Source organism: Botryllus schlosseri, chromosome 4, assembly GCF_051294905.1.
Source record: "Botryllus schlosseri isolate E-star chromosome 4, Bs_hap1, whole genome shotgun sequence".
Taxonomy (NCBI): domain Eukaryota; kingdom Metazoa; phylum Chordata; class Ascidiacea; order Stolidobranchia; family Styelidae; genus Botryllus; species Botryllus schlosseri.
The window spans coordinates 10,876,423-10,898,761 of NC_137239.1; the positions used below are offsets into that span (position 1 = coordinate 10,876,423).

The window sequence follows — 22,339 nt, forward strand, 5'->3', positions numbered from 1 at the left end:
GTGTCTTAACGATGATGACAAAGAACTCTCATTAGATCAGGCCAATTCTAATCATTTCTGTTCAGTAGTTACCGACTTGTAGCACGGCCCACATCTAGCCCTTTTATAATTATGACACAACCGCTTATTCGGATGAGATGGAGCCTATAGGAGTCGAAACACATTGTATTAGTCACTTTATCACTAACCTTGAATTATTAGAACATGCCCATAATAGGCAAGCACACTGAAAGAAAGTTAACAGAAGAAGGAAAAGGACAAAATGAAGTGGCATATATGTCAATAGGCGAAGGCGATATGCCAGATCGTGATCCGGCATAATATCAAGCGCTGTCTATGACAATTTGACTGGTATAGGTAAAAAGCAATCATAATTACTAACCATTATATATATTTTGCCTCCTTGAAACAGATATCGAACACACTGTAGCTACGATAATAATTGGAATGAGACTGTATCATAGGAGAACAAAATCTGATCATTGCGACGTCATCGGCATATTACCTCACAATATTTTTACAGAACAACTTTATCGCTGACGGCTTGTCGCACCCATTACCAACTTTCTTTATCGCTACAAACATAATATACAAGCAGGTGACGAACGACTGATTCAAGTAATGTGTCCACGATTTATACTTCTCGTGACGCAGAACATGCATGTCCACAACGTATACCTGCAATGGAAGATAATGTTTTCAAAATTGATAGTCACTATGCAAGCAATGACGAAAAATATAAATTTATGAAACCAGCACAAAATTCAATCCACGCCTCGTTTTAAAGAGTGAACATTGTTAAACACCATAGTTCTAATGTAATGACCATCAACTCAGCACTACATATATTCAGACCAACTTTCTTCTTACAATGATTCGGCATTAGGCTACCATTTCTATTGCAGTACTAACGAATTATTTAGGTGTCTTTCTCGCACATCGCTCCATTCAGTAAGTGTGATTTGGAGCTGTTCCATATCCCGATATCTGAATCACCGACACCTCCTACTGTCATGGCGATGTACTTAGATGACGGCCAAAACGCAGGATATGTTGTATCCCATTGAAATTGATTCGAATGTTTCTCCATTCCTGATCGGTACACCAAAGTTGAAGTCTGTTAAAAACGTGATTAGTCAGTGATATCGTCGAATAAGGCAACAAGATAACGTGTAATGACGGAGCATCCGGTTTCTTTATCAGTATTTTGTGGGTTTAATCCCTGGCCAGGCCAGATCAAAAACCTAAACGGTAGGGCCATTTTTTTGACATGTCAAAAAAGTCAAAATTAGGGCAAAATTGTTTCGTTAGGTCAAAAAATGTCAAAATTGTTTGAAAAGTCAAAACTTATTTGCAACCTGCATTTCCTTTGTATCGTATATTTTGCACCGTGGGTGAACTTATCATTCGACATTTTACAGCTTGTCGCCTACTTCATAGGCCTACAGTTGAAGACGGCCCAATAATAAACATTCAAATGAAACAAATAGGTTGGCAAGACTGCGTGGGCATTGCATGGTTCTTATATCAAAAAGCGCATGATGAAAAATTGTGATGTAGACACCATTGCCTATGAAGCAACATGGATTGTTACCAGTAGTGTACGCACAAATTCAGTGTTGTCAGCCAACAACTGCTGCTGTCGAACGTTCTTTCTCCATTCTTGGCAAGCTACTTAGTAAGGACAGGCACTTTCCACCCGAGAATGTAATAAAGTATCTTTAGTTGTACTACAATTTTTTCTAAATTATTTCTACCATAATGCGTAATGTAACTACTGGTATTCTTCATAGGGCCAGGATTTCGTTTAAATAAAGTTTTTTCATCTATAAATTTGTCAGTTTTTTGTGGCAAAAAAGTTTTTTTCAGGCCAAGCTTCTTCTTAAGGACAGACAGTTCCAACCAGAAATGAAGATAAGTAGTACAATTTTAACATTATGTGGGAAAAATTTGCTTACGTTGAGTCAAATTTGGTCAAAATAAAGATTTTTAAGGTCAACAAATGTCAAAATTGTGATATTTTAGGACAAAATCTTCCGTTTTTAGGTAAAAAAAAGCGCCCTACTGATTAGCAATACTGGTATCCATGTCCTACCCGCTTGGTCCTCAGCATTACCGGGATAGCATGGAAGGATGGTGCGAGAGTTTGAGAGCCTTATAAGGCTATATCGGTATATACCTTACTTATCCAGCGGCATATGTAAGTCATGCACTCATTGTATGCATATGCTCAGATCGTATGTGCAGGACCGTGATAGAACTACGTCAGGACGCCCACAAAACGTTGGTCTTGGCCCCCTTCAATTCATGATTGAATCGGTCAATATGATAGGGAATGCATATATATTGCTATCAGTGTTTTATCCTCTCTCTGTTCAAGTAATCAGATTTACCGGTAGAGCTGAGTGAGGTCTGTTGGAAAAGCTATAGGACTCTTAAATAATAATGAAACATCTTCGGGTGGACACGCTGGTGTAATGACTTCGTCGTTACATGATGCTATTTCGTCACCTCCTATCTGCTATGTCAAAAGATGTTGAAATCGCCGAAACTTACTAAATTAAAAGACGCACACGCTTTCAAATTGGTATTTCTTTAGCCTTTACTGGCAAATAATTTTTCATGCGGGATGGCATTTCTCTTGTGGGGTTCAGATTGCCAGGACAGGAACATTCGGTTCCAGCCATTTAGGCACCTACGGACAACACATATATGCATAATGTATATATATCGAAGGTGGCCGTCAGCACAAGGGCAGTCCTTTTTGACCTCGGTTTCCTCGCTGATCGCTGTAGCACACTTCTCGGAGTCACATGCTACACGGCCTATAACTTCATATGTCTTGATAAGTCGTTGCGGGTTTGTCCCGTGAAAAAGTTTCAAGTTTTAATGACAAGCGGTCCGCGCTATTGGTTATTGATTTCCGTCTACCATGCTGTCAAACTATGCGATGGGATTGCATACATTCTGATTTTTTTTTTAAATATTTTGGATATGACGATAAAGGGGCACGGGAATTATCACTGTCATCGAGGGAGGCTTGGCTAAAAAGGTTTGACAACCACTGAAATTGACACTGCAGTTCTGAGTGAGTATTCCAGATGCGCATCAGTGAGGCGTGTTCTGTGTTTTTTTAAATGAAGTTCTTGTCCGAAAAGGCTGAATCACAACGATAAGTGGAACCAAACATGTTTAGAACCTTCATAGCTGCTGGGCAATGTGTGCACTTTACTTTTACGTCCCAACAAGGCACCAAAAGTTTGGTGCAGCCTGGTGGGCTTTGATGTTGAGGTCATTTTGCAGTGTTACAATTTCAATCTCCAATCGTTAAGCCTCAAGCCTCAATGGATTTCACTATACCGGATAGCAGCAACGATTACAGAAAGTTGGAAAGAAACATGGTTGACTATAAGAGAATCAAGCTGATGTCAAAAGATACTATACGTAGCCTAATGGACATACAGATATTGAAAATCTGTTACTGCCTCATGGCTATCTGCTATACCGAATAGTAATGTAGTTTACTCATTTGGCATTGTCCTGGACGTCGAGCTACCAGAATGGGACCCCCCGCCATTTCAAGAAGACCGTACATGAAGACCGTCGCATGATAGGCAGCGCGCCGCATCCTCAGTCTTCGTTATCTTGCGATTTGATTTCATGTTGGTATTACTAATTGTAATTGCGAGGATATTTGATGTCATCATTCCAAGCGTTTATATATATATATATATAGGCCTATGTATTGTCATTTTAAGTTAGTGTTAGGTGTTAGTCTGGTCCTCACGAGCTACCTGGGGCCCGCGGGCCCCGCGTTGGTGACCCCGTACATAATTAGAAATTCATGTAACTACCGAGAGTTTATATTCCATTCCCAGCCATATGTATGCACCAGAAGATGTCTTTGTGAGAGCAAAATCGGACAATGCTGCTTGCTGAGCTTTGTCGTGAATTTCAGCCAATAAAGCTCCGTGTTTTACGCATTCCGCAACTGCTTGATCATATCCCATGTCATGCGTCGTTGAGATATAAGGAACAGTGAAACATTTCCCAGAATGAACCAAACCTCCACGTATTCCGCATTCACCTTCTGCAATGAAGAGACTATAGCCAAGCTCTTGATTTCTGGCGATTTCGTCACGAATATCATTGGCACAGTCGATATTATGATTAAATTCCGTTACACAAGACACAGCACATTTGATGGACGACGAATAAACTCATTATCAAGAAGGTGATCCATTCTCTGTTTTGATGATTCTATATATATGTAATTCTGCAATGAATATGAATATGCTCTTCAATATGTTACACTGTTACAGAAAAAGACAGTCCGTAAAATCGCAATAATTACATAAGCCAAATTAAAACAATATTTCGCAACCCTTACTGCATTATCTCACTACCAAACTTTTTCAACAGTGCCCCAAGATATCCTATTTTTAAATTAACGCACCCGCTAGTTCCAGTTGTTTTCATATGTATTTTGCCTATTTTCTGCTTTGAACCTTACATTAGCGCAGAGTCGGTTCCGAACAGATATGTTGTTAAGAGGATCTGGTCACTAAACGTTTGCTCGTGTAGATCAGCTGTCATTTCAGCTGATGTCACTCGTGTGATTTGCCAGAATTGGAGTTTAAGAAAGCTCCAGCTCGTGTGGGTAGAGATTTTAAGGATGACAGAGTACACGAGGTTACATCCGGTAAGAGTGGTTCTTAACCTTTTTTCCTCCAGCGCCCCCCAACCTCATATTGTAAGGAATGTAATAAAGACAATGAGTAAGAGGAAGGGCCGTAACAGCACTTCGTCAACCCCCTAAAAACGATTGGCTTGCGCACCCATAGCGTGATAAACCAAACTTCTGATGGCTTCGCCCACAAGAGCCCCGTAGCGTGATTTCGATGGTCAGCAAAGTTTGTGTGGCCTGGTCGCCCTAGGTACCAGAATTTTCTATAATGCATGAATGAATAGGTGGTAGTTACATATATAAGCCGCTATAAATTTTTTATCCTCTCAGCCCACGAAATCAGATTTACCAGTAGCGCTGAGTGAGCTGTTGTATGGGTAAATAAAGCGCACGTAATTAATAATTAAAGATATTCGGGCGTGCCCGTAGGTACAATTAATTCGTTACCAGGGACGTAACAGCACTTCGTCAGCCCCGCCAAAAAACGTTGGTCTTGGGCCCCCATCGGGTGATAAACCAAACTTCCGGGGGGCTTCGCCCGCAGATCCCCCGTTCTGCTATCCGCTATTTGATGATACTAGTCTTCTACATTGGGTGTCCACTGTCCATTTAATGAGCCAGCTATACTCATAGACGCGCGAAGCGCGAAAAGTTTCAATAATTATTGATTGAATTGGTCAATATTATCGAGAATTGCATGTATATTGATATCAATTTTTATGCTCTCTCTTCTCACGTAAACAGATTTACCGGTAGAGCTGATGAGTGATGTGTGATTGAAAAGGTAGGACCCCTCAATAATAATTATTATACATCTTCGGGCGTATACCCGTTGGCAGGAACGAAACGGCACTTCGCCAGGCCCGCCGAAAAAAACTTGGGTCTTGGGCTCCCATAGTGTGATAAACCGACCGCCCCCCATCACGTTGTTCGCTTTTGCCACGAAATCAGCTGTACTGTTTAGCGAGCCTGTGCGAAGCGCGAAAACTTACGATAATTCATGATAAAATCGGTCAGTAAGATCGGGAATTGCATATATATTGCTATCAATTCCTTGTCCTCTCTGCTCACGTTACCAGATTTACCGGTAGACCTGAGTCAGGTGCAATGTTTGCTCTAAGGTGCGCACGGGCGCAGTGCTGACACGGTCTCTGCGCACAGAAAATCTACGTTGCGCACAACAAATTCGATGTTATGACCTTTTTTTAGTCGTTACGTACTGTTGTCCAAGGGTCTGCGCAGTGAGTTGTTGAGTGTGCGCAGACTCATCAAAACGTAGAGCGAACATTGTGAGGTGTCTTCGAAACTGTAGGGCCCGTACCTAATAATTAAACATATTTGGGCGGCGAACCCGTTGGTATGACTTCGTTGCATGATGTTATCTCGTGACCTCCTGTCTGCTATATATCAAAATATATAGAATCGCCCTACAGGGATATCGCCCAACAGGAATATCTAGTTTTAGATATCCCTGTCGCCCAATCGGACTAAACTAAAAGACGCACACGATTTCAAATTGGTATTTCTTCACTGGCATATATTTTTCCCCGCCAGATGGGATTCCTCTTCTGGGTTCAGATTGCCAAGACAGGAATATTCGGTGCCAGTCATTTAGGCGCCCATGGACAATTAAACCTATATGTCTTTTGTAGGCTATATATAACGAAGTTTTCGGTGTTAATTTGCTCTGAATACTCATTAAGGATATGTCCTACCACCACATCATCTACTGCGAAGCCATTTTTCTCCAGCGCCCCCCATACCGCCCCCCTGAGCCCAGCGCCCCCCATTTTGCCCTCTGAGCGTTTTCGCCCCCTTCAAAATCGCCAGCGCCCCCTGGGGGGCGCTGGAGGCAAGGTTAAGAACCACTGGGTAAGACTAAACCTACATCACAGTTGTGTTTGTCAACTCGCAATGTAATCGGTAACTATGCGGTCGCGTAAACATTACTTTTTCAAATTGGGGTTGGAGGACAATATTTTATAATGCCCGATCTAAGCCACATTTCTGATCTAGAGTATCGACATTGTTCTATGCGCGGTTTGTAAATTTATTGGATAGCGTCGACGTTACCAAGTAGGGACACGAGAACTTGAAAATTCCCGGCTAAAAAGTTTCCTGCATGATTTATTTCCTCAAAACATCGTTCTGTGTGCGTTTGAATATGTGGTCGGCTTTGCGGACTGCGGTCGATAAACTTCGCCAGCAAATAATTCTGATCGCTAATTGATTGCGAATGATGATGGTGGGTCTTATTATAATGATTGATGATTCGTTGTTTAGACAGCTCATGGTTGCATAACAATGAAAATCCGTGGTGACGATCTCCGATTGAAGACCGATGTGACCTCATAGCCATATACGATAGATGAGAGTAGTGCAAAAATGCTGGCATTAACTTAGGGATTGTCCAAACATATATGTAGAAATATAATGCATATGGCCCCCTTTTACTCTCGGCGCAACCCTATCGCCCAATTTGCAGTTTTTAGTACTCCATGACGTGGCGAACTAGTCAGCCTTAAGGATTACCGCAGCAGCACTTTACATATCGATCTCGTCTTCCGCCAAATGCCACCTCATTTTGTCGCTTGCCTTTTATAATCTCTTCTTTACTTTTCATTAAGTGTGCATGCCTCTTTTCTACTTCGCCTAGGCCAAGGTGGGTGTCTGATCTCAAAGGCTACTCCAAGTCCTTTCGCTGCCTTTCTATCTTTTCATTGTATCGCTGTTTTGTGCTGTTTTGAAAAGCTGAAAATATTAATAAACTGATACTGATACTGAACTCGCACAGGGGGTATAGCACCCACTTATGGAAGCGACTGATTTAATGAAAGAGCATTCATGTTAGTTTGCAATTAGCCTTTCAGATTCCTTATGTAATCTCGGATTGATTGAATTGATTATTACGCTTTTTCCTAGTAGATATATTCGATATGACCACTGCCAACGTTCCCACGCAAACAACTTACGATTTCAGCTATATTCATTACTGTAGTGATAAAACTTTCCATATATTAAAAATCTGTCCTAAATGACTCTGCTCTATCTAGATCAGGGGTTCCCAACCTTTTTCGACCCATCGCCCCCTTTTGCAGCTCCACACCGATCATCGCCCCTCAAATACTGGGAACCGGAAAAGGTCAACTTTTCGGCTCGACCTCGTAATAACACTTTTACAGCTAAATTCTCGTTGGGGCGCCGATGGACAATTAAACACATGTATATATATCGAAGTTTTCGGTCAGCACAAGGGCATTTCTTTTCGGCAGAGATCTTCTCGCTGCTGATCGTTCTGGCATACTTCTCGGAGTCGTATGTTACATGGCCTATATCTTGATATGTCTTGGAGTGTCGTGGCGCAGTAATGGCCGTCGCCGAAGTCTCCATTTCCATAAATCATGCGTATTGTTGTTGGGGGCAGGGTACCCCCAAATCAATATATATGGCAATATTAAATCGTGCACAGCGCGAACATTTTTTGAAAAAGATGGAAGAATTTCTAAATAAATTACTCCATAATTTATGTTAATTCACAAAATAATTTTGGCCCCTTCGAGTTCACCCCTCCGTTGTTTTCGCCCCCTTCGTCCGTTTCCCCCCCCCCTATCGCCCCTTTCGGTATTTCGCCCCCCCCCCCCCTAGACCACCAAATCGCCCACGTTGGGAACCACTGATCTAGATCTAAAAAATAATTTTGGGCTCCCTTCCAGCTTTTTCTATTTTGAAAATTTCTGTTTTAGTTTTTGAAACAAACATGGTTACAAAATCTCTTTTGAGTCAAATCATTTGGCGTGCCATGAAAAATCATCTCGCGTGCCACTTTTTACACGCGTACCAGGGGTTGTCGACCCCTGATATAGTACACGGTGGACGATGTTTATTTCTAAATTTGGTAAAAATCATCCGACTTGCCCTCAAACTGTGGTCATCTTGTGGGATCCTTATGATCCAGTCATTAATGCACACTGCACAGTTTGTATTACATAATTTTACTGCGTTCACTATGAACTAATATAAATATTATACTTAGGCCTATATGGACCATCTGGTTAAATAGAAGAAAATGGATTCTACCCTGTTATACCCGCAGATGTTGCCTATTCGAAGTTGAGATAATTTCAATTTTATAGTAATAAGATAAAACCAAACCAACAATAAGTTGAGATATAACCTGCTGCTGTTTCGGTTGCGTTTGCTTTCGTTTCCGAGACTATTGGATTCACTTCTTTGTTTTCTGAAATTCAAACGGAATATATTCAGTGTCTAACTACTATTTAAGGTTTTAAGATGATTACCAGGGTGTGTAAGTATGTATGGGGGTAATGATGCTTAGCATCTATCATAGCCTATTAGTCATGTGCAGCAAACCTAAGTGTTCTGATTTGCAAGTATACGTGCACTGGTTTATCCTACTCCATTATAGTGAACTCTCGGTTTAGTTTGCATATCCAACCAATGGTAATATGATCTAGGGCAGACCCGGACATTGTGCGGCCCGCGACGCGACTCCGAGTGGCCCGTGAAAAGTATATTGGGATTTAGACTATAAAATCTATTTATTAATGTTAATGTGGACAAAATCTATAGGCTGTATAAACTGAACCGTTGCGTCGGAAATGCGCCTACTCCGAAGTCTAGTTTCTTTATGCACCGTGATTACGTATAACATAGGTACATCAGTTGAGTAATCCAGACTCAAAATAAAGTAAATACTGCAAAGCACGCCGTAGCAATTAAAGGTACAAGTCACTGTTTCCATATTCAAGTTCAAATCGTGCTTGTCGCCAGGTCTGTGCTTTAAAGTAAACTGTTACGTCATACCTTTGCATTTTACAAATCCTAATTCGTGCATGTGCGATTGTGCAATCCTGTTTTCCGGATCTCAAAATATGGTAACCCTACATAATGTAGTCTGCGTCGTCGCTAGTTTATCATGTAAATTAGTATATTACTTTACGAAAATGTAGGGTTAGAATAAGCAGATTGATGTCACGTGGCGTCATTCGTTCATGTTCACGTTCGGGCTCGCACTCACATAGAGCCGTTCAGGGTTTCACATGATCTCTAATTATATTACTGGTCATCCAGCTCTAATATTCGGTCAAATGAATTATGCTCCCATCTGATTCGGCGCAACAATACTTAGCAGCACTCACCGCGCGTCGTGCAGGCGCGAGTGATCTAAATTTCATAGTTCTAAACGCCTTTGAATGTTTTATTACATTCTCGGTAATGACCATTCCTCGCCGTGTCTCGGTAAGGGCATTCTCAGTATCGACTGGTTACGTGAAATATAGGGCCTTATTTTCTGCGCATTCCGATTCGGTATCGTGGTAGCGTGGCCGAGCGGTCTAAGGCGCTGGTTTAAGGCACCAGTCATTTCGATGGCGTGGGTTCGAATCCCACCGCTGCCAATACGTTTTCGTAAATTAGGAATACGACCAATAACTACCAAGTTGTTGGTAGTGTCAGTGTCAATGAGTCTCTGGGTGCAATGAAACTTTATTGGTACTGAAACTAGGGGTGGTTTGAACGCGACGTCCACTTCGCAAACGAGCCTTAGTAGGTTATGCGTTACGAACCTTTATCATTTATTATTACAATTTTGCACGTCATTACAACATCTCTGGTTGACATTATTTCCATTTAAACGACGAACCACTCACTCTCTGCATTGCGAAGGCAGCGTGAACTTTATTTGCATTGTTAGAAAAGTTTGCTTGAAATATTGGGCTTTTGGTTTTTTGAATATTTAGTGACTCTCTGCTGTGAACTTGGCCCGCAATAACTATTGTGATCCTCGATTGACATCAACGAAATATCCCAGAAATGGCCCAACGCCTAAAAATACACCGTCCGTCCAGCCTATACCGTTACGGAAGTGGTCGCTCGTAGGGATGGTATGAACCTCTGAAAGGTTCAGGTTCTTGTGAACGCGAACCTTTTTGAAAGGTTCTGTGTAAACGCGAAGGTGCACCCCATGACGTCACGTGACGTCATAATGCTAATTCCAACCGTGCATTTCGGTGAACTGATATATTAATGTACAGTTGTACACGATACCTAGCGACGATTCGGCCTCCTAGTGCCACAATGCTTAAGTAGGTTACTTATTGCCGTTTTAAACGTCATCAGATGTATCAACTGGGGTAATCTCAAATGATATAATAATTCCATAAAATCGATATCTTCCGTCGCTTTTCCAGCAATTTCGACTTGCAAGAAAAAATAAGATTACTCCTTAACGGTCTTGACCGGACAATGTATTCAGCGTCTAAGTATTGTGACGTTGATATTGAGCAGAGTGTAAAACGGGTTTCTATTAGGGATGGTGTGAACGCGAGGTTCACGTTCGCGTTCTGTGTGTGAACCTCGGAAATTTAGAGGTTCGCGTTCACAACAGAACCTTGGTAGGTTCTGCACTGTGAACCTTTTTGGTAAATAGTAATTTGGACTTCACTATAAGATCTTTGGTTAAAATATATTACATTTCAACTGCAGGTCACTCTATGCATGGCGCTGGCAGCATAAAAAATCAACACTAAACGAGCATGCATCTTGACAACAATAAAAGTTTTACTTGCTTTTTTGTTGCAAAAAATTTCTCGAAATATCCTGCTTTCCGTTTGTGAATATTTAGTGACTCTCTGCTGTGAGCTTGACCCGCAACCACACAACATCACGAGCGATATACGTAGTCAGCGAATGATGCTTATTCAACCAATCAATGACATTGGTATCGTTTTCTGATGTAAAAAATCGAGCGGGCGTACTGGGTCAATCTCGACTTCATATCCTTACTGTATCATTAAAACCAAATCCGTGCGATTAAGGTGCTGGCTACTGCTATATAACTTGTTGTTTATGGTATCGGTAGCGAGTATAGAAACCCGTTTTACACCCTGCTCAATATCAATGTAGCAATACTCAGACTCCGAACATATTGTCCGGTCTGTCAAAGACCATTAAGGCGTAAGCTTATATTCCCTGGTAAGTCCTCGTCGAAATTGTTGGCAAAGCGACGGAATGTATTGATTTTATGAGATTATTATATGCCTTCATACCCGCGGTTGATACATTTAGCGACGTTTAAAACGCCAATATGTACTTCAGCAATGTGACATTATGTGGCCCGAGTCTTCGCTAGGTATCATAGGCTATCACTTCATTGAAAGATAGGGTTGGAATTAGCAATATGACGTCACGAGGTTCACGTTCGTGTTCACACAGAACCTTTCAAAAAGGTTCGCGTTCACGCGAACCCGAACCTTTCAGAGGTTCACACCATCCCTAGTTTCTATACCTCCTGCCGATATAACCTCATTAACAAGTTATACAGCAGTAGCCAAAACCCCAATCAAAAGGATTTTGTTTTTATGATACAGTAAACATATGAAGTCAAGATTGACCCTGTACGCCTGCTAGATTTTTTAGATCAGACAACGATATCAATTCCACTGTTTGATTCACAAACGGAAAGCTGGATATCTCGAGCAAGCAAGTAACATTTTTGAGATTGTCAAGGTGCGTGCTGCTCGTTTAGTGTTGAATTATTTTTTATGCTGCCAGCGACATGCATAGAGTGTCCCGCAATGTAAATGCAACAAATTTCAACCAAACATGTTGTAATGACGTGAAAATTGTAATATATGAAAAAGGTTCGTTTGTGAACGTGAACCTTTAGGTTTCTGAGGTTCACACCATTGTTGGGATTACTCGAGTCATGACTTGACTCGAGTCAGACTCGAGTCACATTTTTCGCATGACTTGACTTGACTCGAGTCACTTTGCTAAAATGACTTTACTTGACTTGACTCGGCGTATTAGAAATGTGGATTGACTCGTGACTCGGAGCAAAATTCACGAGTCAATTTCAAGTCATCAGTTAATCGGTGCCGATAAAAATCACTTTATCTTGCGTATGTTCGGATTGTTCACGAAACGCGGGTGTAACCCGTGAGAGCGACCAATAATTCAATGATCGTGCGTTTCACTGAGACTCGATTGTTCTCTCACAAATAAATTGACCGCAAACGAAGTGGTCGAATCTTACAGCTTACGTTGTAACTCTAGTAGTAAAGTAATAAAAGAGCAAAATGTCTATTTCTGTTCTCTATTCTTACCGTAACGACACCTTTATTGAAATTTAATTAGAATATAGTTTATATTGTTCTCAACCATTGCCGCAGGATCGAATTGTATCATCTATTTGTAAATGGGTAATGTATCGCATCTTATCAATTTGTTTCTCTATTCTCTATTTTGGCTGGTAACTATTAACCGAGGCTATGCAATTACGCAGTTTAACAGTTCTACGTTTATTATGTGAGCGATTCAGCGCCTTCTTGCGTGTATATTTAACTCTATATTTGTTCATCGGTTCAGAATCAATGACCACTCAATCTGTATTTCAGACAGATAGCATATTGCAATGACGTAATCTCATACTTCGAAAAGCTAACTTGACTTGAAATGTGACTTGACTCGTGACTTGACTTGACTTGACTCGACTTGACTCGAGTCACCTCCAAAAATCGAGTGACTTGACTTGATCCCAACACTGGTTCACACACAAAACGCGAACGTGAACATCACGTTCATACCATCCCTAGTCGCTCGCCTAGGGGTACGTGAAAGCATCTGAATGGGGGGTGGGGGTGAATTCCCCTGAGAGAAATGACGCTTATAATCTCGGAATGGGTTTAATTTGTGCAGATACTTCCAGTTTTTAACAGAGGCAATATACCCAATTACAGTGCGATTTTAAATGTCATAGTATATCGTTGTAAGCCTACTATCCATACACTGATTTCTAATTGTGACTTCTATACCGGACCTTGAACCGATCAGAAGATGTCTCTGAATTAGGATTGGCTGCGGGACGTGAGTGGGTGCTATAGCTGATGCTTTTACGGTCTGTCTGTCAAGCATTTGTGCGGAGTGCGTATAGAAAGACACAAAGTTAAAATAAATAAGATATATGTGCTTATAAGATCATGTCACATGTCCCGTATTTAGAATATGCAATAAAAAGTAGGGATTTATATCGAAATGGCGTAGAACGTCGACGAAGCCACTCTGAGTATAGGCCTACTCAGTTCCAGCGAATTTTGGAGAATGCCACACGTAAGAAGCGCATATTATGACAGCCCAAAAGTAATCAAATGAATTATTCCCTTGTCGAACATCGGCAACCCGAAGAGAAAAATCGTCTGCCCCAGGAAGAAATGCGAAGTTTTATCGGCGTGCAGCCAGTGCCATCGTTTTTTATTTAGCCCTATGGTCAGGTACGTTTAAGCCAAGCGCACCACAGGAAATATAAGTGATTCCACAGTTGCACGTAGGGAATGGGTAATGTGGTAGCGTGGCCGAGCGGTCTAAGGCGCTGGTTTAAGGCACCAGTCACTGCGGTGGCGTGGGTTCGAATCCCACCGCTGCCACTACTTTTTCGTAAAATTAAAAATACGACCAATCAATCAGACTTGGACAACTAGAAACTTTTCAGCTTTTCCGAATCAGTTGGAATTAGAACTAGTGCTACACGGTTTTTTCAAAAAAGTAGAGTAGAATTAGAATTAAAACTACACAGGTTTTCCAAATTAAATTGGAATTAGAATTAGAGCTACATATTTTTTTCCGAATTAGATTAGAATTAGAATTACTGAATTCCCAAAGACTTGGAAATTGAATGATATTGTGAATGGGAAATGAATACGGAAGAAATCAGTTCATATAAAATCACAGGGCATTCCCATAATCATGAGAATAGTTAACATCCGTGTACACCAAGCTTGGCTCGTTTTGAATCTTACCAAGGGTCACCGCAATCACACGACTGGCGATTTGATTTGTGATTTTGAAAGAACGCGAAATAGAGCATTCTAAAGTGCCCAAATTTATTTCAATTCCAAATTTTTATTGTTTTTTTTCCAAAATAAGCGATTTGTCTGTGCCCAACAAACACTATTGCACTCTAGCTTAAACGACTTCGGCGATGGCAGCAGCATTCCCTCGATGGAGACTCAGCTGATATCAATTACCATATAGCCTTGATGTACAATGGCCCAGACACTGCCAAGACCGAGACATTTGGAGAACAGCATAGGACGTACTCACAAGATCAATCTTTAGGATGAGATAGCGTATCAGCTAGTAACATGTCTGGTTAGCCCCGATATCGATTCATTAGTCGCTGGAGAGCGTTGTCGGGTATCGTACACAGCTCAGTTTAAAAAAAATGACGTTTATGATCATGAATTTCTTGTTGTATCTGTACTACTTAAATAAACTATTACTTCTTTGTGGTAACCAACGTGCATCTCCCATGTTTGTTAACACGGTAACGTAACTGTATTGGTAACGGTAACGTAAAGTTTTAAAAACTAGAATGTTGTTCGCAGACTACAAACTATTATGCTTGCGTCACAATGGATTTTTCTGCACGAGAGGGAAAGTCTTGCTAACTCGCTGCAAAATGCCTCGGACTAAGAGGCATTTTCAGGAAAACAATAAATTAGATTAGAATTAAAAATTAGAGCATGAGAATATTTCACGAATTAGATTAGAATTAGAATTAGAGCATATAAACTTTACTCAAATTAGATTCAAATTAGATTACCTGCATTTTTCTCTAATGTAGTGAAATTAGACGACTATAGAATTATCTAGTTGTCCAAGTCTGCAATCAATCACCAAGTTCCAAGTTGTGTCGATGATGATATGGATGCAATGAAACTGATTTCGTACTGAAACTAGGGATGGTGTGAGCGTGAAGTTCACATTCACACTCAGTATGGGAACCGCAGAAATATGAAGTTTCGCGTTCGCAAACGAACCTTGGTAATAGGTGCTGTACTACGGACATTTTTCACTTATTACGATTTTTCATGTCTTACAACGTCTTTAGTTAAAAAAAATTTCCATTCAAACGTAGGACCAATCTCGTTGTGGTTCTGGTGGCATGAAAATAAACTCAGCACTGAATTTTATAAGTGTTGTTAAAAATGTTTGCCTGAAATATTCAGCTTTACGTTTATGATTACTTAGTGGCTCTGTGCTATGAGATTGACCCACAATAATAATTATGGTGAATGATTGACCTCCACGAAATCCATATAAGGGTTTCATCGTTATTTAATTAAAAAAATGTAGCAGGCGTTCAGGATCTATCTTGAATTGATATGTTCATTATATGGGAAGAACCAAAACCACCCGACTGACTTGTTGGCTACTCAATACCTTAATTTTGAGGTGATATATGTAGCAAGTATATAGACACCTGTATTTCACTCTGATTAAAATCAATGTAGCAATATTCCGACGCCTAAAGAATACTTTACCCGGTCTAGCCTAGCCCGTTTTAGGGGATGAGTTTATATTCCCTTGCAAGTCCTAGTCGACATGTGCGTCAAAGTGATCGAAAGTAGTGTTCTGTATTATTCTCATTCTTCCGTGTCGTCGAGGCAATCGGTAGATATTTCAACGTGCGCTTAACTCTATCTATATGAACATCACATAAAATATGTTGGACACGGAGAAACATATCCATTGCTCATTTACAATTTTCGTAAAGTTATCAGACTTGATCGAAATCTGGTCATCTAGTTGGCTGCTAAATAACCTGTAGATAGTTTGATTGGCACAATTATCTTGTGTTTTACTGCGAAGGACTTAAAGATATATGTATTATGCAGGCTGAAAATAGGTAATTTGAAATTTTTAAATATCTCAAAATCCCTATTTTATGTACATATCAGAGTTGGATCAATTGTAATTTGTAATTGAGCTGAATGTAATTATTTCATTTTTTCATGAATTGTAATTGTAATTGTAATTGTAATTTGATCAAAATTTTGCTCAATTACAATCTCAATTACATTTTCATGGAAACCTGACTATCACAAAATAAAATAATCATTTTTATTCAATCATTATTTATTCGTCGCACCAGTGAAAATCCCGTACAAACCAGGATGACGACGAGGGGCCTTAAGGCCTTAGTAAACAGTCACCACATGTAATAATTAGCCTATTCACATCGGTGTTCTATGCGTGTTGTGTTATTACTAGATAATTCAGTCACGCTAAACTGTTTCCCATACTACATCGGCCATACAATAATTACATCGAATGGGCACGAAATATTCACTGTCATAAAGGGGGGCGTGTCTAAAAAAGTTAGAGAACCGGTGGGCTAAACTAAATCTTGATATTTCAAAAATGGATGAAGAGCAAATAAACTCTTCTGAAACCTGTGCTGGATCATTTCCTACACCACGGTCAAAGTTTTTTTTAAATCTATGACCAATGTTCCCTCTAATTTTTCACGAGACTGCGCAAACACGCCAACACACTGCGCAGGCCTTTGGACAACAGTGCGCAACAAGGCCCCCCATAGGGTGATATATCAAACTTCGGGGGGGCTTGGCCCCCCAGACCCCCCTGGCCTGTGCGCTTTTTTCCGCTGCTTATCATCTAGATTGGAAGTCCGTTTGGTGGGTGTGACGCCTGAACGCGCGAAGCGCGAAAAATTTATGTAATTCATGATTGCGTCGTTATATTACTATCAATTTTTATGCTCTCTCTGCTCACGTAATCAGACTTACCTGTTAAGCTGACCGAGTCAGGTTGTTTGAAAAGGTATAGGACCCCTAAATAGTAATTAAAGGTCTTCGGGCGTACCTACTCATGTCTTCCGTTTTCACATGCTCCGACAACCATTCCATGTAAAACAGCTCGCACCTCTTTGTTAATTTGGCTTGGTTAAGGGATGAGCATGAGAAACTACCCATTCGTTTTGTCATCATTAAAAGCAATCAGTATAAAGCGAGTATTCACGCAACGTTGGCCACACAGGCAAGCAGCTAGCCAAAACACTTGTTGCGACACAATGGACGCTTGTAACCGCAAGTACTATATAGACGGCGAATCGTAATTTTGTGCGACCATATGTGACGTCACAATTAATCTGTGTACATACATGGTGACATATATATTACTAGTAGACATACACAGTACAAACACGACTCGCACGCGAACGCACTTCAAATCAATACATGCGATCGATGTAGGCCTACCGCGTTAAAACACTGATGTGACGTCTTATTAATAGCGGCAATACACTATTAACTATCAAGACATACAGTAATTTATATTGATACGAATATTCAAGTCTGACCGAAGCAAGAACAATATTAGCGTATGACCTTATCTACAGAACATTCCCGTTCAAACGAATCGAATAAAATCAAAATTTGTTCTGCTGAAAGGCTGATTTAATTCAACGCCCCACAGTGCGCAGTTGGAGCATATGCTGATAAACGTTTGCAAGGGGATGAATATTTTTTTAAATATTGGTGCTTGCACTTGCATATTTTGCGTATTATCCTATCTCACGTGATCAGATTTGCCTGATGGAAGTGATGACTTCGAAAATTCACGGCATGTAATTGTACAGTAAATATTATGCAATGTTCATGCCACGCGAAGAATACTATTCGTTAGTTTCTCGCAGATTAACTTCGAGTTGGTCCATTGTTATTTATAACTTTGTTAAACCATGTTATTTCGCCATTCCCAGAAAAAGACTGCGCTATTGAAATGATATCAGTATCGACGACGCGTACGAGACCATACTAAAAAAAATATCTTTCGTGAGGCCCACGTCATTGCAAATTATCATTTCTTCACAGTGCGCAATTGTACCTCGGTTTCAGACTTCAGCGAGAACACTATCTGCCCTTGGCAATGTTACCTCTAATTTTTCACGAGTCTGCGCGCTTGAGCGATACCTTGGAGAACAGTGCGCAACGATTAAAAAATAAAGTCATCACTTCAGATTTTTTGTGCGCAGCTAAGATTTTCTGTGCGCAGAGACCGTTTCAGCACTGCGCATTTGCGCACGCGCGCAGCTTAGAGGGTACATTGTCTATGACCAGTACCTAGGCTTGTTGCAACAACAGCAAAATAAAATCAAGTTTCCAACCAAGGCTTCATCAAACTTGATCAAGCATTTGTAGAGATGTTATCCCAATCTTACCTCCAATCTTGGCCAAATTTACTGGGGCCAGAAACTTTTCGCACCCGAATGTTCATCAAATGCAATCTAACAGTTTCCGAGCAAGTGAAAATGTAAATGCGAACCAAAATATTGTAATTCTTAGTTATCAGGAGGTTCTTTCCTTTTGCATTTATTTTAATTCTACACACCTTATCGGTATCATCCTTATCGTTGACGCCTTGCCAATTAGGCTACATTTCATTATCCTGACCCAGCTCTGAGTAGCTTAATCGTTTGATTACATTTCATTGACTGTACTGTAGCCTATTCGCTGTTAGTCGCTCAAACCGTTGGTTCTTAACAGTCGCTTGAAACATTTTTCTGTGCTTGTAGTTTTCAGTACTTATGATTAGGAATAGTTCGAATACATTCGAGTTTTTATAATTAAAGGGTATTCCACATATCAGGAATGAAACATGAATAGCTTGAGATTGTTGCTAATTACGTCGCTACGACCGTCAAAGAACACCTCTTTACTGAATCAATTACCTGTTCAAAAGTAATTCTAATTGTAATGTAATTGAAACATGCAAGGAAGTAATCGTAATTTTATTTGGATTAAATATTGAAATTGATCCAACTCTGGTACATATAATTATGTATAAATTTATAAATAAGATAAAATATAATACAATGAAAAATTGAGACACAACCTGCTGCTTCTTTGGCTTTTCTCTTCATTTCGTCGAATATTGGCCTCATTTCTTCCCATTCTGAAATTCCAAGTGGATACATAGTATCTAAACGGGTGTTTCCCAAACCCTTGGAACCACGATCCCAAAACTCCACACCCAAGTCATTGTCAAAATAAAAACAATATACGGTATAGTTGGGGTGTTTGCGATAAATCTATTGTGTCATGATGGGAGGGGATATACCTGCCTAGCTGTTGCGATGATGGAAAAGTCAAATCTGTTGCTTATGAAGCGTATCTCAGGGTGAATGAGGATATAAAATCACCCGGTTCAGTTAGGAGTAAATATTGCCAACAATGAATTACCGATGACAGTAAGTCCAAAATCTATGAGTGAATATATCAACGATATGAAGTTGGTAATAGCCAATGAAAACGGTAACAATATGTTAATTAACTAACTCATGTACCATATATGCATAGACGTCACCAAAACCTGGATTTATCGTCTACCTGAGTTTAAAGAAGAGCATTATTCATATATCCCAATTCCGTAGAAAAGATGTAGACCTCCTTATTGCAAATACACAGACGTGGTCAAAAGTAGTCAAGAAAGACAGTAAAAATAGAAGTAGGCCTACAGTTGAATGGATTTAAATCTGCTCGCGTAAGTAAGTAGTGATGGAAAGCAGTCATAAATACGCTCTCGTAGACTGTAAAAAGCAAGAAACAGAGCTGTAAGGACGGTGCAGAGAGCCGTGCACGAGCTACAACATTATAGCAGGTATAGATTTTCCACGACATCAGGATTCGTTCGAATGATGATGGCTATTGATAGTTCTGATATGGCACAGCGGTTCTGTTTATCCAATTGCCCCAATTGCCCCAAAATTGGAATAGCGCCCTCCCAGAAAATCAAAAGACCCAAAGTTAAGACAATGACCGACACAGAGAGGTTAAATCGGATACTCCATTTATGCGTTAAGCGAATAGTACGTTCACTATAAATATGGTGTATAGTAAAAATGCCATTTCCATTCAATTTTATAATTTTATACTCGGATAATAGAGGCATTAATGTAATTAAATTTCAAGTTCAACATGCGTTAGCTCTTGAAAAAACTACTCCAATGAAATAGCTGAACTAACAGTAAATATTACGTGTACAAAGAAAACAAATTTTATTTTTAAAAAGCTGATTATGTATTTCATGTCTTTTTTCCAGTAAGATTCCCAAGTTCATTGTCTGCTAAAACCAGGTCTGACGGTCAGCGGCGTAGGAGCATATGCTGCCACCTCTGGCTCTTGTTGAAAATGCTGCCCAAATTTGGAAATATTTCTTTTCAATTATATTTACTGGAAATCTTGTTGTGTTGACTACAGAATGGTCATCACCTCCACCCCTGACGCAGAGCCAGAACCGCCAAGTGACTACTTCGTCACTGCCAACGGTGAAACGTCAATAACCACTATGTCCGGGATAGGACACGTCGTGTGTTGCTAGACTACGGTGCCATAGCTCCAACGGTTTGGTTAGTCATATTCAATGTGACAAAACATGTTATATGGGCGACAGGGTGATGTGAAAACCACTAGGACTAGATAACCTGATACATATATTATATTGACCGATACCCTCTTGAAAACATCTTTTTCATTCCATATCTATTTCGCGGGGAACACGACGTGAATTCTGGACGTCACTTAACTTCTGTGAAAATTTAAGTCTTGTTGGAACTCTGTGAAAACAGTCCATACATTTCTCCGTCTAAGTCCCCCCTCTCTCTCTCTCTCTCAAAATTTTGAGAACTAGAAGTAGTGAAAAATTAGATTGAATTCAGTAAATATGGAAAAGTAAGAAGAACTACTTAGTTTCTGAGCCTTGACCACTTCTTCAAATACATGCGACGACCCTTATTGAGGATACTTTCAGGAGATGATTATTCAATAGTACTACGCTGCTGACCTATGTTAAATACCTTTTCGCAAACTTTGTAATTGCCTTTTCAATTCTTCATGTTCTGCTTTTGATTCCTTGCATTGAACACATGTCTTTGTACAGGTAATTGAATATTCATTGGTGTTCAAATGTGTCGACGGAAATCCCGGATCGCATTTCGCAAGATGGCATCCTTGCCTCGCTTTGCATAGTATTTCCTCAATCTCACTGGCGGATATCGTTACAAATATACTTATAGCGAATATTCCACTAGTTATCCTCATCTCGTTCAGTCTCAAGCGAGTTCACTTTAAGTCAGGGATTCGGTGAGATAGGTTACTATACGAAATTAAGAGCTGCTCAATGAATCAAAGTAGACGGACTTTTGATAAATCGGGACTAAATATGTGTTCTAGGTTCATCAAAGCCATGATAATTCTTTTACTGCAGTTCAGAAAGTATATATAATGGACGAGAAAGTTCAATATCGTTGATAATGATCTTCTGAAATAACATTTCTCCATTAGAAAGAGGATGCAAGCGGGAGAAGCAACCGTAATGAATCACAACCGTTGATTAATATTTGGTGGTTGTCTCAAACTTTTCCTTTCCCGGATGTTTTCATCTTGATTATTGTGTATCGCATAACTTTGAGAAATACTGTCACCTTCGTGAATTAACGACCGATTTGTGCTAAGGTAACTGTATTCTCGTGATCTATGACATCGTGGTAAATCAAGGCTATGTCATGATATTTCACTTGAGACAGAAATCGAATGATAATTTTCAAATAATACCGCTGTTGACATTCAGAAATTTGTTGCAGACATAGGCTATAATAGTGGTTCCTTGGCTGTGTTACGCAAAACACTAGTTGTTATTGAGCGAGCGTTTCAGGTAGTACGGTTGGTAGATACATATATACGGATCGAAAATACTTAACAGATTTATCCGTAAGGAAATATGTTTGCTCTGCACAACCTGTTGGCTGTCGTAACTCCACGTCGGTTTACCAAG

At 40.1% G+C, this 22,339-nt stretch overlaps 1 protein-coding gene, 1 long non-coding RNA gene and 2 other non-coding genes across 5 annotated transcripts in view; 3 read left to right on the forward strand and 1 right to left on the reverse strand.

Annotated features, from left to right (window-relative positions):
* LOC145438132 (uncharacterized) overlaps positions 1–22,339 on the forward strand; it is a 235,280-nt gene that overhangs the window by 159,608 nt on the left and 53,333 nt on the right. The gene's annotated exons all lie outside the window — the stretch shown is intronic.
* On the reverse strand, positions 148–21,739 carry LOC145438079 (uncharacterized). Of its 2 annotated transcripts, XM_080315475.1 has the most exons (6): positions 21,363–21,739; positions 19,403–19,462; positions 8,862–8,924; positions 3,855–4,090; positions 913–1,117; positions 148–678 (listed from the first exon to the last, which is right to left on the reverse strand). In XM_080315475.1, the coding sequence occupies exons 1-5, from the start codon at positions 21,604–21,606 to the stop codon at positions 920–922; spliced, it is 801 nt and encodes a 266-aa protein (XP_080171601.1). In that variant the 5' UTR covers positions 21,607–21,739; the 3' UTR covers positions 148–678; positions 913–919. The 2 variants fall into 2 exon arrangements, with proteins under 2 accessions (XP_080171601.1, XP_080171600.1); XM_080315474.1 differs by having other exon boundaries at positions 148–1,117.
* On the forward strand, positions 10,023–10,104 carry Trnal-aag (transfer RNA leucine (anticodon AAG)). Its single transcript has one exon. It is a non-coding gene; the product is annotated as a tRNA-Leu (tRNA).
* On the forward strand, positions 14,049–14,130 carry Trnal-aag (transfer RNA leucine (anticodon AAG)). Its single transcript has one exon. It is a non-coding gene; the product is annotated as a tRNA-Leu (tRNA).

Bases quoted from the DNA above. Each gene is read 5' to 3' on its own strand.
- LOC145438079 (XM_080315475.1), bottom strand. From the start codon at position 21,606: ATGAGGATAACTAGTGGAATATTCGCTATAAGTATATTTGTAACGATA. The intron at 19,463-21,362 runs GTATTTAACATA...TTGGAATTTCAG, and splicing joins ATTACAAAGTTTGCGAAAAG to AATGGGAAGAAATGAGGCCA. The intron at 4,091-8,861 runs GTTATATCTCAA...TCTTCATTGCAG, and splicing joins CGCAACCGAAACAGCAGCAG to AAGGTGAATGCGGAATACGT.